General features: G+C 39.0%; 1 protein-coding gene across 1 annotated transcript in view; it reads right to left on the bottom strand.

Moving 5' to 3' along the window:
• Window positions 1-879: 879 nt before the first annotated feature.
• LOC131427359 (uncharacterized) overlaps window positions 880-14,658 on the bottom strand; it is a 38,273-nt gene continuing 24,494 nt past the window's right edge. The window contains exons 2-5 of the mRNA XM_058590479.1: window positions 3,357-3,527; window positions 2,596-3,290; window positions 2,190-2,537; window positions 880-2,128 (exon numbers count right to left, since the gene is read on the bottom strand). Of these exons, the coding sequence (XP_058446462.1) occupies window positions 1,451-2,128; window positions 2,190-2,537; window positions 2,596-3,290; window positions 3,357-3,405 (1,770 nt within the window). The 5' untranslated portion in view covers window positions 3,406-3,527 and the 3' untranslated portion in view covers window positions 880-1,450. The remainder of the gene's footprint in view (window positions 2,129-2,189; window positions 2,538-2,595; window positions 3,291-3,356; window positions 3,528-14,658) is intronic.

Below are 14,658 nucleotides of genomic sequence, written 5' to 3'. Positions count from 1 at the left end.
AAGTTATTGCTATATCAATTCACAGTAACGATTCACATATACGTTAACGTATTTATAATGGTTTCACAACGGAAAATAAACCTTTTTTCAACTAGTAGCTAAAAACATAACTGTGATTAAAGATATGTTAGAATCCAATAACGATAACTTACAAATGATAGTTAGTTCAATGTTTATGTTATAAAGAAACACTGCTGTCACCTTGTTTTAACCAGTATAACATAAAAAACATGTTCGTGCTCTTGTTGCAACAAAATTGGGCTAAGTGGTATCAAAACTAGTTACGGGTTGCTACAATTGAAGTCTAACAAACTTATTTTCAACTAGTAGCTAGAAGCATAGTTGTGATTAAAGATATGTTTGGATTAAGTAACGATAGCTTATAAATTATATTTAATTCAATATGACACAAAGATGTTATGATTGAAAACCTAAATAACTATTTCGTAACTAGTTATGTTATGATGAAACATTGCTGTCACCATGTTTTAACCAGTATAACATAAAAAACATATTCGTGCTCTTGTTTCAACATAGTTTGGACTTTGTCGTATCAGAACTAGTTGCGAATTGCTACTTGGGAAAGTACGCCACCGCACGAAATTGACACCCCAGGTCTATACCTGTTAGGTAAGGTAAGTATTAGTTGATTGATTACTAATACGAACGATTTTTGATATTCGTGTGAAGGAAGCTTATCAGTTTTGTTCGTATACACGTCCTCCAGTTATGACTCTGACATTATCCATCCGCCTGTTTTAATCCTTTTTCCTCTTCTCATCAATCCGAGCAAAGTATAGTCCGATTCTTAGTGCACTAAGAATTTTTGTGGTTCGGGGCTTGAAAATCATCAATTTAGTTTGAAATGAAACTACAAAATTCAACATTTTTCCGCATGCTTTTATTTTTCACTCGACCATTTAGCGCTTTGCGAAGAATTGCTGTGTTTATGTTTATAGTATTTTCAATCGTTAGCCGCTGAAGGTACTATTTCTGACACATTAAACAACAATATTTGTGAACCTATATCAATTTTAAATTGATGTGAACGTTTGCGGTTTTTGGTTTGGTGACGTGTAGAGTTTAATTCAAGATTACACTGTTCTCGTTTGTTTTAATATCTTCTTTGAAGTCTTCTACATGTTAATTGTAATCGAAGCTTATGGTATGAATCAAATGAGTTTTCTAAAAGCAATGTTGGAGATCCTACAAGCATGGCTATTCACACTCTTCTATGCCACTGGTGGAAATGTTATGCATGTTACGAATTGGCACACGTCTACAATATAGCATGTAATCGACTCGCGTGTTCTATGATTTAAGTATGATACCGATGATTAAGGGTGTGTAAAGCTTTGAGGTTGCCGCGTCTCTACATGCTAAGTCGACTTGTCAAAATATTGCACATATTAAGATTATATTTACAATTTACTACCGTTTAATTTGCACTCTACCAAGGTCGCCACATGCTGTCATCGCTAGATCCGTCGTTATGATGTTCATGTGAAGTTTCCTCATTGGAGGATATGTTTTCATATGAATTTCCAGGAGCTACAGCTGGTTCCGTATGCTGTCTATGCTTCTCTTCCAGCGTATCGCGCGAGGTAGAAGCAATTGGACTGCCGTGAATTAATTCTTTTTTAACACTGTGGTTGGACAAATCATTTTCTGCATCTTCGATATCGGCAACCGGATCCGGTTTTCTCTCTATCATCTCGTCGACCTCCATTTTACTGACTGCTGGAGGTGGAGTGGATGTTTTGTGAGTCGATCTTGCCATTAATGCTCGAACGTCTTCTAGGGTCATTTTGCTGATAGAGTCGGGAATTCCCAGAGATTTCTTATACAATTCCCAGTAGTTTTCGTCGACGTTCTCCGGAAGTGTGTGAAGATTTGCAAGTATGTCGGCCGTCATTTTCTCATGCAGGGCCGACTGTCGTCGGTTTTGTTCGATCAATGTTTCAAAATCCGTTGCAGAATGGGCGTTCGGATGTTCTATCATCGGCTGGGTATTCAAACCGAGAGCAGTTGCCAGTTGGATATAGTGGTCCGGAATCAGCAGTGCCATTTGACTCTCGTTTATTCGTACTTGCGGAGGGTAGGGTAGTGCAGGAACATGTTCCGAGTGCTGGAAAGAAACAAAATTTTTATAATGCATCGAAATCTTTGAAACATATTCGATTGCTTACATTGGAGATCTCCTTATCCGATTCCATATTTCCAGTTGATGGCGTTGGGGATGGTATAGCAGGAGAATTAGAGGTGAAGCCATTCGGTAAAGTACCTGGTTCTTGTTTGATGGATGCCGGATCCATCCTCTTCAAACTCGACATATCGATGAGTTTTTGTTGTTGGTTCATGATCATTTTATTTAAAGATACGTGACTAGAGAACGGTGAAAGACTCGAACTGGTTCCTGGTTGTGCAACTAAATCAGTTCCATGACCTGCATCATCTAGATGATGAGGTACCATAGGTTGAGGGGAGTGTAAGCTTTTTCTGTGGCTTCCACGATTATTGTTTTCATCCTGATTATGCTACAAACAATACGGTTATAACAGATTAATTTCCAATGCTGCATGCTACAATACTTACTACTTTAGGTGTTGGTGTCAGTAGTGCAAGATCCGCTGTTGGGCTTCGGTAGGCAAATGGTGATCTTCCGATCTCTCGATTGGTTTTACTGAAGTCCAACGGATTTGAATCTTGTCCACTGTAATCCAGTATGTCTTTTGTTTTTTTCAACACATTATGATTCTCATAAATGTTCTCGACTTTGGTAACATCCGAAACTTTGCCATTGGGTAGAATGTTTGGGCAAATCTCAGTATCAATTTCAGCAATACAGTTATCTAGGTGACGTAATAATCGCGCTTTCGAACCGGCATCGGTCAGAGTCGGTACACTGGGTAATGGAGGTGGCTCTGGAGTTGCTAAATATCTGGCCACTTCCCTAGCACAATCTGTGTATCCTGCACGATACTTATCCACAGCAGGATTGTCCAGATTTCGATGACGTTGAAAATGTCGCACGGTTAACTCCAGGATATCGGCTTTCTCCAGCTTGGAATGTTTTGTTTGGCCATCGCCGGTTTTGGTCTTCACCGTTGATTCCAGTATGAGCGCTTTAAGGATGGCAAGACTTTGATTGATGCGTGCTCGTCTGCGTTTCTCCATGAGTGGTTTGTTTGTGCGCTTGAGCGGGTCCTGAGATGTGATGATGCTTGCGGATGAGTTACCGTTTTGAAGGTGACCGTCTAACTTTGAAGATAAGGCTGTTGCACTGAGTTCTGTTTAAATCGATTGTACTGGATTAGCAAACTTGACAGCATTCATTTTTTCTATATTAAACTCACCGCTTCCGTGTTTGTGCCCCTTGTAGTCTTTATCCTTCTTTGCAGTCATTGTATGCTGAACGATGATAATAATAAAACGAAAAATCTAATGTACGATGGGAGAGCCAGGGCGCACGTTTGTAAAAACATTCATCTGTTTACTTCCTACAGTTGAGAGAATTTTGAGTTTGTCTGTAACGGTAGAATATACAAAATAGATGTAGATACAAATGCTTTCTAGGTTCTTTCAAAACGATACTATCATCAAACATACATTTGTAAAGATGTTAAACTATTCGTCAAAAATTGTGTCAATAGTGATATATTTGTCAAAACGTATTTAACAAATGCTAAGCTTGAGCTTCTTGAATTTTATTTTTTTATTAAACAAATGCCCCAAGAAACCAAAAGTTCCACAATTTTTTAAAACATTCACTTCCTTGCTGCTTAAAAGTACACGCGGAACTTTTGAGAACTTGAATTTTATTATATCTTCTTCAAACGAATTGGCAGGAATCGATACAATGGCCCTTTGGCACTCGATTAAGTCGATCAACTTTTTTTTATTTTGGAGCAGGGAAAAGCCCGATGGAGATGAAATTTGGTAATCTCTCTCTCCAGCAGGTATAAAACCTTCTCATTATTTGTATCAACAGATTACAATGATCCAACAGATACATTTGGATTTAACACTAACAATTGAAATTAACAATTAAAACTAAATCTATAACCCTATAACTAGTTGATGACACCAAGCCTTACATGGCAGTAATAGTACTCTTGCTTAAAAGGTGAGAGAGTAGAAAAAAGTGGGAATAGTATACAAGGGTTGGTGGAGAAGGTGGTAGACGAGCGTGGGCTAGCAATTGTGTTAGAATCGGTAGGAAGATCTAATTAGTATCCAAAAAGATGGTGGAAGGCAGAAAAAACGACGGGTTTAGAATCAGCATCGAGAGAGAAAGAAGAAGAGACGACCGTGTTAATTTCGGCGAGCGAATCGAGTTAGTTTCCAATGGAGATGCTGGAGAGACGGAGTGGGGGTTGAACGGAAATACAATAATGTATGTATGCATGTATGTGGAGCAGGGAAAAGCCCGCTGGAGTTGAAATTGTTTAAGCCTCTGTTTCCAGCAGGCATAAAACCTCCTCATCTTTGTACCAATCTTTGATTTTAAAACTACATTACATTTCGCAAAGCAAAGTCCTGGCATTACATTCCTTTTGTGGAATTTGGCCTTTCTGTTTCAACAGACTTCGCATCCGATTCTTAGTGTACAGAATCATTGCATGGCTAGTACTATGGATCCTACTGACACTAAGAATCCTTCCAGGTCGGGGTTCGAACATACAACAACTGGCTTGTAAGACCAGCGTCCTATGCATTGAACCACCAACCCGGGACGATTACATTGACGATTGATTACATTTCGAGATACATGAAAATCGAAGACATTATAAATGTTAACGAACAAACGACACATACTAATAAATGGTTAATTGAATCCATAGTTTGTTCTGGCGGAAGGTAATCTTAAAAAGGGGTGATAACGCAGACTACGACGATGAATGAACTCCAGAAAATCTGTATTTATTTGTATTCACTAATAAAATGAAATTTCTACAATCAAATAATAACAGATTTATTGAGCATTCATTCTTCACATTTTCGTAAGTCATTGCCGCGCTCAGAATTCATTGACGAAATTAAATAGTCTGAAAATGTTGACTTCATAAGTTGACTTGGAACCCAACGCCCAATATTCAACGTCAAGTCAAGTCATACAACTCTCAGACTGACAAAGTTTCATTATGTCATGACTAGAATATCAGTTCAAATTGGTTCCAAATTATAAATGTATTTTAGCTCTCATCATCTGCATGAAAGATCTCCATTTCAATGTGTTATTTGTCCGTTAATTAATAAATTTTTATCTCGTCACTGCAATCAAATACTAATAGATACATTTAGGGGTTTTGTTGGTCTCTGCAAAAACTGTGAAATGCTCTAAGCACTGACTCATCGAAGGCGAAACGCGAAGAAATAGAAACAAAATATGCGCTTTTTCACAAACCAACATAACCCTTAAATGTTCACATTTTGCGACGGCCAATATAAGCCGTCACTCGTTTACGCCTGAGTCTTCAGCAATAATATGGCACTTGTGTAATATTATTTGAGGGTTGCATGAATGGTGCAAACTTTGTGTATGCTTAGCGGTATAATTTGAACTGATAGGCGCGAGATGGCAGTTCAGTTAAGCTACTTTAAGCATTGAAAAGCCAAAGACGAAACGCGAAGAAATAGAAACTAATAGATAGCTCAGGCGGAATAGTTTAATTTTTTTCTTACTTTTTGTAACATCTGTATAAATCTGTATAAAATTTAGAAAAACTGTATAAAATCTGTACTCTGTATTAAATCTGTATGCGTATGTAAAAATCTGTATAATACAGATAAATCTGTATAAATGGCATCTCTGTTTTAAACAGTTGGAAAGTTGTTTTCAATAATTGTGGAACTTAAAGCTGCTTTGGAGTAAATATTTTTTGTAGTTGTCATATTACCACGAAAATTCATGAAAACGTGCTTCGAAAATTTTTTTTAACAGAATGACATTAATTGGTGGCAAAACATACCCACTTTATAATGATGAATACAATCAATCCTTACCGCAATACAAAACGTCAAAAAACAGTGGTGACATGTAACGAATTTTGAATATGCAGACTCTGTCAGCTTGGAGCGAAATCAATTTTCAATTTAGCAACGCCATCGCACGGCATCACATTCAACATATCATGTCAATTATATGGGTGCGTAGTGCTGCTATTTAGGCGCGCACGAATGTGACATTTCTCTCCCCTACTTCTATGTACGAGATTCGATGCAGACTCACCTGAGGGTGTCATACTTTCAAAAAAGGATGTTGCCAATGATTTGTTCGGGGAATGGGAGAGCTGACTATCTTGTTAATATGATGTCTTTGATATCTTGTTAATATGATGTTCTCGGAATATGCAAATTTAAAACGGTGAGTTGTTCATGACTTTCTTTCCTTTTCATAACAAGTTTTTCATTATTAATTTTTGCTCAGAGCGTCTCCACCCAGTGGTGTAATGAAGCTTTCTCATATTACTTATATATCCAAAAATATCACTAGCGTAAGTTTGAAAAAATAGATTCAGCCATCTTCGAGAAAATTAAGTGAAATGATTTGTCACAGACATATTTGCTGATCTCGACGAACTCCGAATGGTATATGGGAGCAAGAAGTTAAGTTCTTCCAGCAATTATTGCTGTAAGCAGTTTAAATCAATATAAATATAAAATTGTTTTGAATTCGAAAATACTATTATCTTTCTAATACATGTGTCATATTCGAACGATTATGTTGCCAAAAACGAGAAACAATTTCAAACAACAGTATTAAAAATCATGTTTCACGTTGCTCCCAAGCAGGCCCGTGCGCAGTTTTGGAGGTTTGATGTTGAAGTGTTGATTCATTACATAATTTTGTAAAAAAAATGCTGTTAAATCTCATCGAATTCTTGTTGAAGTTTTCGGGGAACATGCTCCACCGGTTGCAACTGGTGATCGTAGGTTTAAACGATTTATAAGTGGGGATCTCAGCGTGAAGGACAAAGAACGCACAGGTCCACCAAAAAAAAATTAAGTATGCCGAATTGAAAAGATTGTCGATGACAACACCCATACTCAAAATCAAATGGCCAAGAGGTTAGTTCGTCTGTACGTCCTGGGCAATATTCAGGATAGAAAAATGAGATCCTCGTGAGCTGAATAGGAAAGGTGAGAACTTGCTTTCTCGGCATGCAACATTCAATACTTTAAGGATCTCAAGCGCCAAAAATCGACCCTAGCCAACCATGAAAACTGCAAAACTTAATCGCTTCGGGAAGGAATCGATGCTGTGTATTTGGTAGGATCAAAAAGATATCTTGTACTAACTAATAATGGAAATATCAATCACCTCCGACAGTACATGATGAAATTGAATCGAGATTTACTTGAAAAATCACCAGAACGCTCTACAAGACGTAAGAAAATGATTTTGCCACAAGGCAACACCCTCACACACACCCAGCAAAGTAATAAAAAACATAATTTCTGTATTCAGATAGGAAATTTTGCCCACTCACACAATTATACTCTTCAGAAAGAGCTCCTTCCGACTATCATTTGTTTATTTTATCGAAACCTCACGCGCTTGCTGAGTAGCACTTCACATGTTATGAAAATATGGAAAAAAAGAGCTTCACGGCTGAATAACCTTAAGGTTAGAACCAGGCCCGTACCCAGGATTTCGTTTCGGGAGGGGCCCAAAGATAAAAAAAATAATGTTACTGAAGATTGCTGATGTACTTAATTCTCGGTGTGCCTTTTACGAGTGTTTTTAACAGACAATTTAAACTTTTCCACTGGAACTGATATTGTATTACATTTCTTTAGGTTTACAGTTTTGTTATTTCTGTAAGACATGCCTGAGACCTTCTAAAAAATTATACATCTGTTTTTGATTTCGGGAGGGGCCAGGGCCCCTCGGGCCCCCCTCTGGGTACGTGACTGGTTAGAACGTATTCGTATTCGACAATTATCAATCGAAACACTGCAACATAGCAATTGTTGTTTCTTGTCTTGACCCTATCAACTGAAAAGTAATCTGTACGTTTCGTCTTAGAGTCATCAGGGCATAACAGTTTATGCTGTTATGCCACCTAGCAGACCAACATAAACCGCTAAGCAGACGTTAAGTTAATGCTGTTCTCAAAACATATATCTTTTATTTTGAACCCAAGTGCCACGTCTTTATCAACGTGCCGGTTGTTTACTGCTTGTACTGGCCTATTCAAGTATTCAGGTATTAACTTTACGTCTGCCTAGCGGTTTATGTTGGACAGCTAGGTGGCATAGTAGTTCAGCATAAACAGTTATGCACTGACGAGTCTAAGACGGAACGTAAAGAAAAGTAATAACGGTTATGTGCCCTAACCACAAACATAAGATAACCCTTAAATAATCAATGGTTTCGGTTGATTTTTTCATAACCCGGCAGTAGAAATATTGGATGTTTTCACACGCTGTCGATTCAACATGAACATTTCAGAGGATCCTATCTAACATTTCACAAAAAAACGAAATAACGTTGTTGGGATGGTAAATATATTGCTTTTCTCTATAGAAAGGTAATAGAATAGCTGGAAAACCCGAAACCTTGGAGATCTTTAAAATTATATATCATTCGACTCAGCTCGACGAGATCAAGGAATGTCTATGTGTGTACTTTTCAAATATTTATTCTTTACGCTCAGCTTAGGTTCATTTGAAAGCTACTACTGGATTGTGAATCAAGTTCGAAGATCAAATAGCTGATACTTCCGGTTACGGGGATATGATCGTTGAAGCGATGTAAGCGACAAATCGCACTTTTGTTCTTATACGCTTACTTTTCTCGAAGATGGTTCAACCGATTTCAACAAGCTTAACTATTAAATTATCAAATTTGATCAAATTCGATGATTATATGAGTAACTATTTCGGCCCAGGAAATATAATCGTGTAAGTGACGCAACCGATAAATAGCACAGTTCAAATGTATTATTTTCAATATATATTCGGTTTGAAAAATGTTGTCGAAAGCGCTGAAGCATACTTTTGTTATCTAGCCGAATCAATCTGAATGACCATTCAGGGGCACATAACCGTTTTTAATTTTGTTTACGTTTCGTCTTCGACTCGTCAGTGCATAGCAGTTCAAATTCAACTGCTTAATGCAAAACTCGACAGTTCAATTTGAACTACTATGCACAGATCAGTCGAAGATGAAACGTAAACAAAATTGAAAACGGTTATGTGCCTTAAGCACAAAATTAAACTAACTCCTGAATGACCAAACCTGAATCAGCCAGTTAAAGTCGAAAATCCGTCTTCGTTCGGTACGTCAATTTAGACATGGCACTTCGGTGCTAAACAAAAAGTGTTCTGCAAATAGCAAAAACTTTACGTCTGCTTAGCGGTTGGTTCAAATTAAACTGCCGAGTATTGCATTAAGCAGTTTAATTTGAACTGCTATGCACTGATGAGTCGAAGACGAAACGGAAACAAAATTTGAATTCCTAGTGTTTTTCAGCAAAGTTTCCGGTTTCAGTGTGAGTAGATAATTACAGTACCGTTATTCAAAGTATTGTACATCGTTATTAACTGACAAAGATGCACTACATTAGTATATTTATTTATTTTACTTTATTTATCTAGAATGTTTACTTTTGTATGAACGACTAGCAGTAGTTGGCTAACGTCATTTTTCGAAAAACGCTACGAGTTTATTCCAACACTCGATTCAAAACGACATGGACTCCAAACAAAGCTCAATTCTGCGTTTTAATTCGTATCATAAAACTAGTAATAAAATTTCTTTGGAGAAACCGAAAATTTAAAATTTGCTAGAACTGAGAATCTTTCAATTGCTGTGACAGTTGCGATTTTGGTGTCGACCTGCAAAATAATTATTCTTACAAGAATCGGATAAAATAATCCACCAGACGCAAAGTTATTTCCAAAGATCATTCATACGCAATTCTTTTTTTCAGTGTAGCAAAAGACTGAGAGGAATTGCGATTTTGGGTAGCTCTGACAGTAACGTGTGCCACCGAACGGAATAGGAGGAAGTCAGAAGGGGCGACATCTGAGGAATACGGCGTGTCGGGTAAGACTTCCCATTTCAGCGTTTCCAGGTACTTTTTGACCACTTTTGCGACGTGAGGCCAAGCATTGTCGTGTTGGAGGATGACTTTGTCATGTCGCTCTTGATATTGTGGCCGCTTTTCTTTTAGCGCGCGACTAAGGCGCATCAGTTGCGTTCGGTAACGATCTCCTGTGATGGTTTCACCCGGTTTTAAGAGCTCGTAGTAAATCACACCGAGCTGATCCCACCAAATACAAATCATAACCTTGAGGCCGTGAATATTCGGTTTTGCCTCCGACGAAATAGTATGCCCGGGCTTACCCCATGATTTTCTGCGTTTAGGATTATCGTTTACCCACTTTTCATCACCAGTTACGATTCGATGTATAAAAGCCCTTACGATTTTGTTTTTGAAGCAGTTGCTCACATGCACTCGATGTCCCTCGGTTTCAACTCGTACGGCACCCAGTTTCCTTCTCTCTGAATTATGCCCAGGGTCTTGAGACGTTTTGAAATAGCTTGCTGACTCACTACCAACGATTCGGCAAGCTCTTTTGGGTTTGGCACGAATCTTCATCAAGCAATGCTTCTAGTTGTTCATCTTTGAAGGTTTTTTCTCTTCCACCACCATGTTTGTCTTCGACATCCAAATCACCATTTTTAAAACGTTGAAACCACTCCCGACACGTTCTTTTACTCAGAGCAGCATCACCGTAAGTTTCTGAGAGCATTCGATGCGCTTCAGCTGCATTTTTTTTCGAATTATAACAGAAAAGTAAAACTTCCCGCAAATGGCGAGAATTGGGCACATAAACAGACATTTTCGATCGTGAATAATACGAAAACAAGAACAACTGTCACTGAAACGGCGATGACAATTCGTTAGGCACTGTACACACTCACTTCAAAGGCATTATCATCTATGTATTTTGACCAGCCTCAGCCGGTACAGCCACCTATCGGAAAACGGCGGAAGCAAAGTTGTACACCTGATACTTTCTCAAGCTAACTTCAACTGAATGTGTTATTTTGTGTCAAATCGTGTTTTGTACCCAAAAAGCAAAGCCTTGGCATTACATTTCTGTGGTGGAATTTTACCTTCTGTTACAACAGACTACTGACACTACGAATCCTTCCAGGTCGGGGCTCGAACATACAACTAGTTTGTAAGACCAGTGCCCTATGCATTGAACTGCCTACCCGGGACACCCAATTCATCTCTTGTTTTTTTCTGTTCATCTGTTTTGTACCCAATTCATCTATTATTCTTTTGAGAAATTATTTTTATTTGAATTGATAAATTTCTCTTACGTCTAGATAAAAATGTACTGTCGTAAGTATATGTCAGATATTTGCTGCAAAAATAGCTTCAGACTGCACCGACTGGTTCAATCAGTACAGTGGAATCACCTCCATTTCTTTCGATTTGTTCATGCTGTTACAGAAGTTGTAACGCTTCCACTAATTGTGTTTTGCCGTCTCTAAAGCATGAATTTCAAAATAAAGATTCAATATTACGACGTTTTCAATTTGCCACAAATCTAATACTGTCAACAGGAAAGTATCAATAAGATACATCAAATTCTTGATTCGCTTGTTAATATCCTACTTTCAGGACCACCACCGCAAACCAGCACTAATTGGCGACATGTGACAAACCGTGCGCAAAAGTTTAGGTACGCACCACCGATAACTGCCACAACAAAATTATCCCTCAAATCCAGCGCTGCCAATGCGACGCGGTAGAGGTGCTTCCAATAAACTCCCAAATGGTATCTCTATTCACACGATAACCGTCTGTGGCGTGCATTCACATTTGTCCTACCGTGGAAGCCAGTGCCAAAGGTTCACCAAAGAATAAAAAATGTGCGCGAGCGAGGTGTCATGCATAAAAAATATACCACCCTCAAACGACACCACCATCATTGCCATCATCATCGCCACACCAGGCGTGATGCCACCCGACCCGACCAACCATCAAAAACAACCGGTGGAAAGCATTATGATTCGCTCACTCGCAGTTGACTCTGGTTTGCACGCACGCACGCCACGCTGCCACTTATCTGAATCATCACCTCGTGCTGCTGCCACTGTTCACCAAAACCCCCATAGGACCAACTAACCTACCCATTTAGACGTTCGTTCGGGGTCTGCCCACCCACTCACTGCGCCTCAAACAACATTGGCAGTTGACGTCGTAGTCGTCGTCGTCGTCGTCGTCGCCGGCTCTCGGCACATTCCTGGTAATCGTTTTCGTGCACGCGCCATGCCAATCCAAACCAAACGTAACCATTACCGCCTTCCACCGTGACCTTTCCGGTTCGACCCCACTGACTGCTGACTACAGCGTCACACAATTCACCAGTATGCCAGAATTCCACAAACTTTCCCAAAAGCACCCTCCTTTCCCGAAGCTTGGGAGTAGGGCGACAAAGCAGCGTGCAGAGGAAGTGGCGCCAAACCGCTCTTCCTTTCGGTTCGCTTCTCTGATTTACGGCACCGCATATTTCACTCTTGCTCGCTGTTGTTCGCGTGCCGCCTGCCTGCCAGTTGCTACTGTTCTGCGGGCGGATTCCGAAACCCCATTTCCCACTCCGGTGTGGAAATGGAAAAAAAGAACCAAAACCACCACCTGTGACAGACACAGGAAAGTCTGTTGGGAAGTTAAAGCAGGGGAGGTCGAGGACGTTGGTTGGGAAAACGAAGAATACTCGACATACAGCACAGCAGGACGCCTATAACTATCCAGTACCTCCCGTCACATCACCATCACCACCACTACTACCGTCGCCACCAACGCCCACTGCCAGGCAAATGTGGCGTTGGCTCTTCTGCTATGTGACTCGTGCAGAGGATTGGGGATGATTACCGTTTCATGGCGTAAATTTTACCACATGAAAATATTCACTGTGTCAACTGTATTAAACAAAAAAAAAAAAACAAATAGTTATTAAAGTAATCATAATTTCAAAAATAATAAATAGAAATAATTATCAATAACAATACTTTAAACATACAGATTGCCATAAAGAAATATGAAACAGCAAAAAAACTCGTTTCCGCGGTTTGCGATTATAGAATATTGTTTGCGGTTTTGAGATTAATTTCCTAAATTATGAGTTTTGTTCGCAGATTTCAAAACTATTTGTGTTAGTGTCAAAATTCGGCAAATCTATAATTTAATTCTAAGGCTATTGTACTAACAGTAATCTCATCAGTTAGGTCGCTATGTTATTTTGCCGATTACTCGACTTTCAATCAACAAATTGTGATAAAATCAGAATCTAGCAATATCGGAGAAAATAAGTTCGAAAATTGCGCATTAATACTGTTATAAGAGAAAGATGAGTAATAGTGCGCGGTACATATCAATTTACCAATATTTACTTGCAATAAAAATTGAGATTTGGCACTATTAACTTCATTCGGCTACAAAGAAACCTCCCTGTTAATTTCATATCAATACGACAAACGTAAACATAAAATTTACATTAGAAAATAAACTTTATATTTGTTTATAATAGAATCACGGGTCTCTTGGTTTAGTAACAGTTTTTCGACCCAAACGAAGTATTCGAGTAGTACGAGAAATTAATTGTGTACATACTTGTGTATTACTGCGTACTATTATCTTACTTTACCTTACCGTATTAGGAACGGAACAGGACCATTTAGAGGTTTTCATGCTCCTAGGCAACATAATTATTGTAATATCAGGTGTACAACTTTGCTTCCGCCGTTTTCCGATAGGTGGCTGTACCGGCTGAGGCTGGTCAAAATACATAGATGATAATGCCTTTAAAGTGAGTGTGTACAGTGCCTAACGAATTGTCATCGCCGTTTCAGTGACAGTTGTTCTTGTTTTTGTATTATTCACGCTCGAAAATGTCTGTTTATGTGCCCAATTCTCGACATTTGCGGGAAGTTTTACTTTTCTGTTACAATTCGAAAAAAACGCAACTGAACCGTATCGAATGCTTTCAGAAACTTAAGGTGATGCTGCTCTGAGTAAAAAAACGTGTCGGGAGTGGTTTCAACGCTTTAAAAATGGTGATTTCGATGTCGAAGACAAACATGATGGTGGAAGAGAAAAAACCTTCAGAGATGAATAACAATTTACTACGAGCTCTTAAAACCGGTTGAAACCATCACAGGAGATCGCTACTGAACGCAACAGATGCACCTTAGACGCGCGCTAAAAGAAAAGCGGCCACAGTATCAAGAGCGACATGACAATGTCATCCTTCAACACGACAATGCTCGGCCTCACGTCGCAAAAGTGGTCAAAAAGTACCTGGAAACGCTGAAATGGGAAGTCTTGCCCCACACGCCGTATTCTCCAGATGTCGCCCTTTCTGACTTCCACCTATTCCGTTTGATGGCACACGGCCTGGCAGATCAATATTTTCAATCCTTCGAAGAGTTGGAAAAATGGATTGCTTCATGGATAGCGTCAAAAAAGGACTCCTTTTTTCGAGCCGGAATCCGACAATTTCCGGAAAGATGGGAGAAAGTTGTCGCTAGCGACGGACAATACTTTGAATCATAACATACATCTCTAAGCACTTTTTCGCAATAAAGCTTTAAATTTTGGAAAAAACGGCGGAAGCAAAGTTGTACAC

The sequence above is a fragment of the Malaya genurostris genome, chromosome 2 (assembly GCF_030247185.1).
Source record: "Malaya genurostris strain Urasoe2022 chromosome 2, Malgen_1.1, whole genome shotgun sequence".
NCBI lineage: Eukaryota > Metazoa > Arthropoda > Insecta > Diptera > Culicidae > Malaya > Malaya genurostris.
This window is presented reverse-complemented; position numbering and strand designations above follow the sequence as displayed.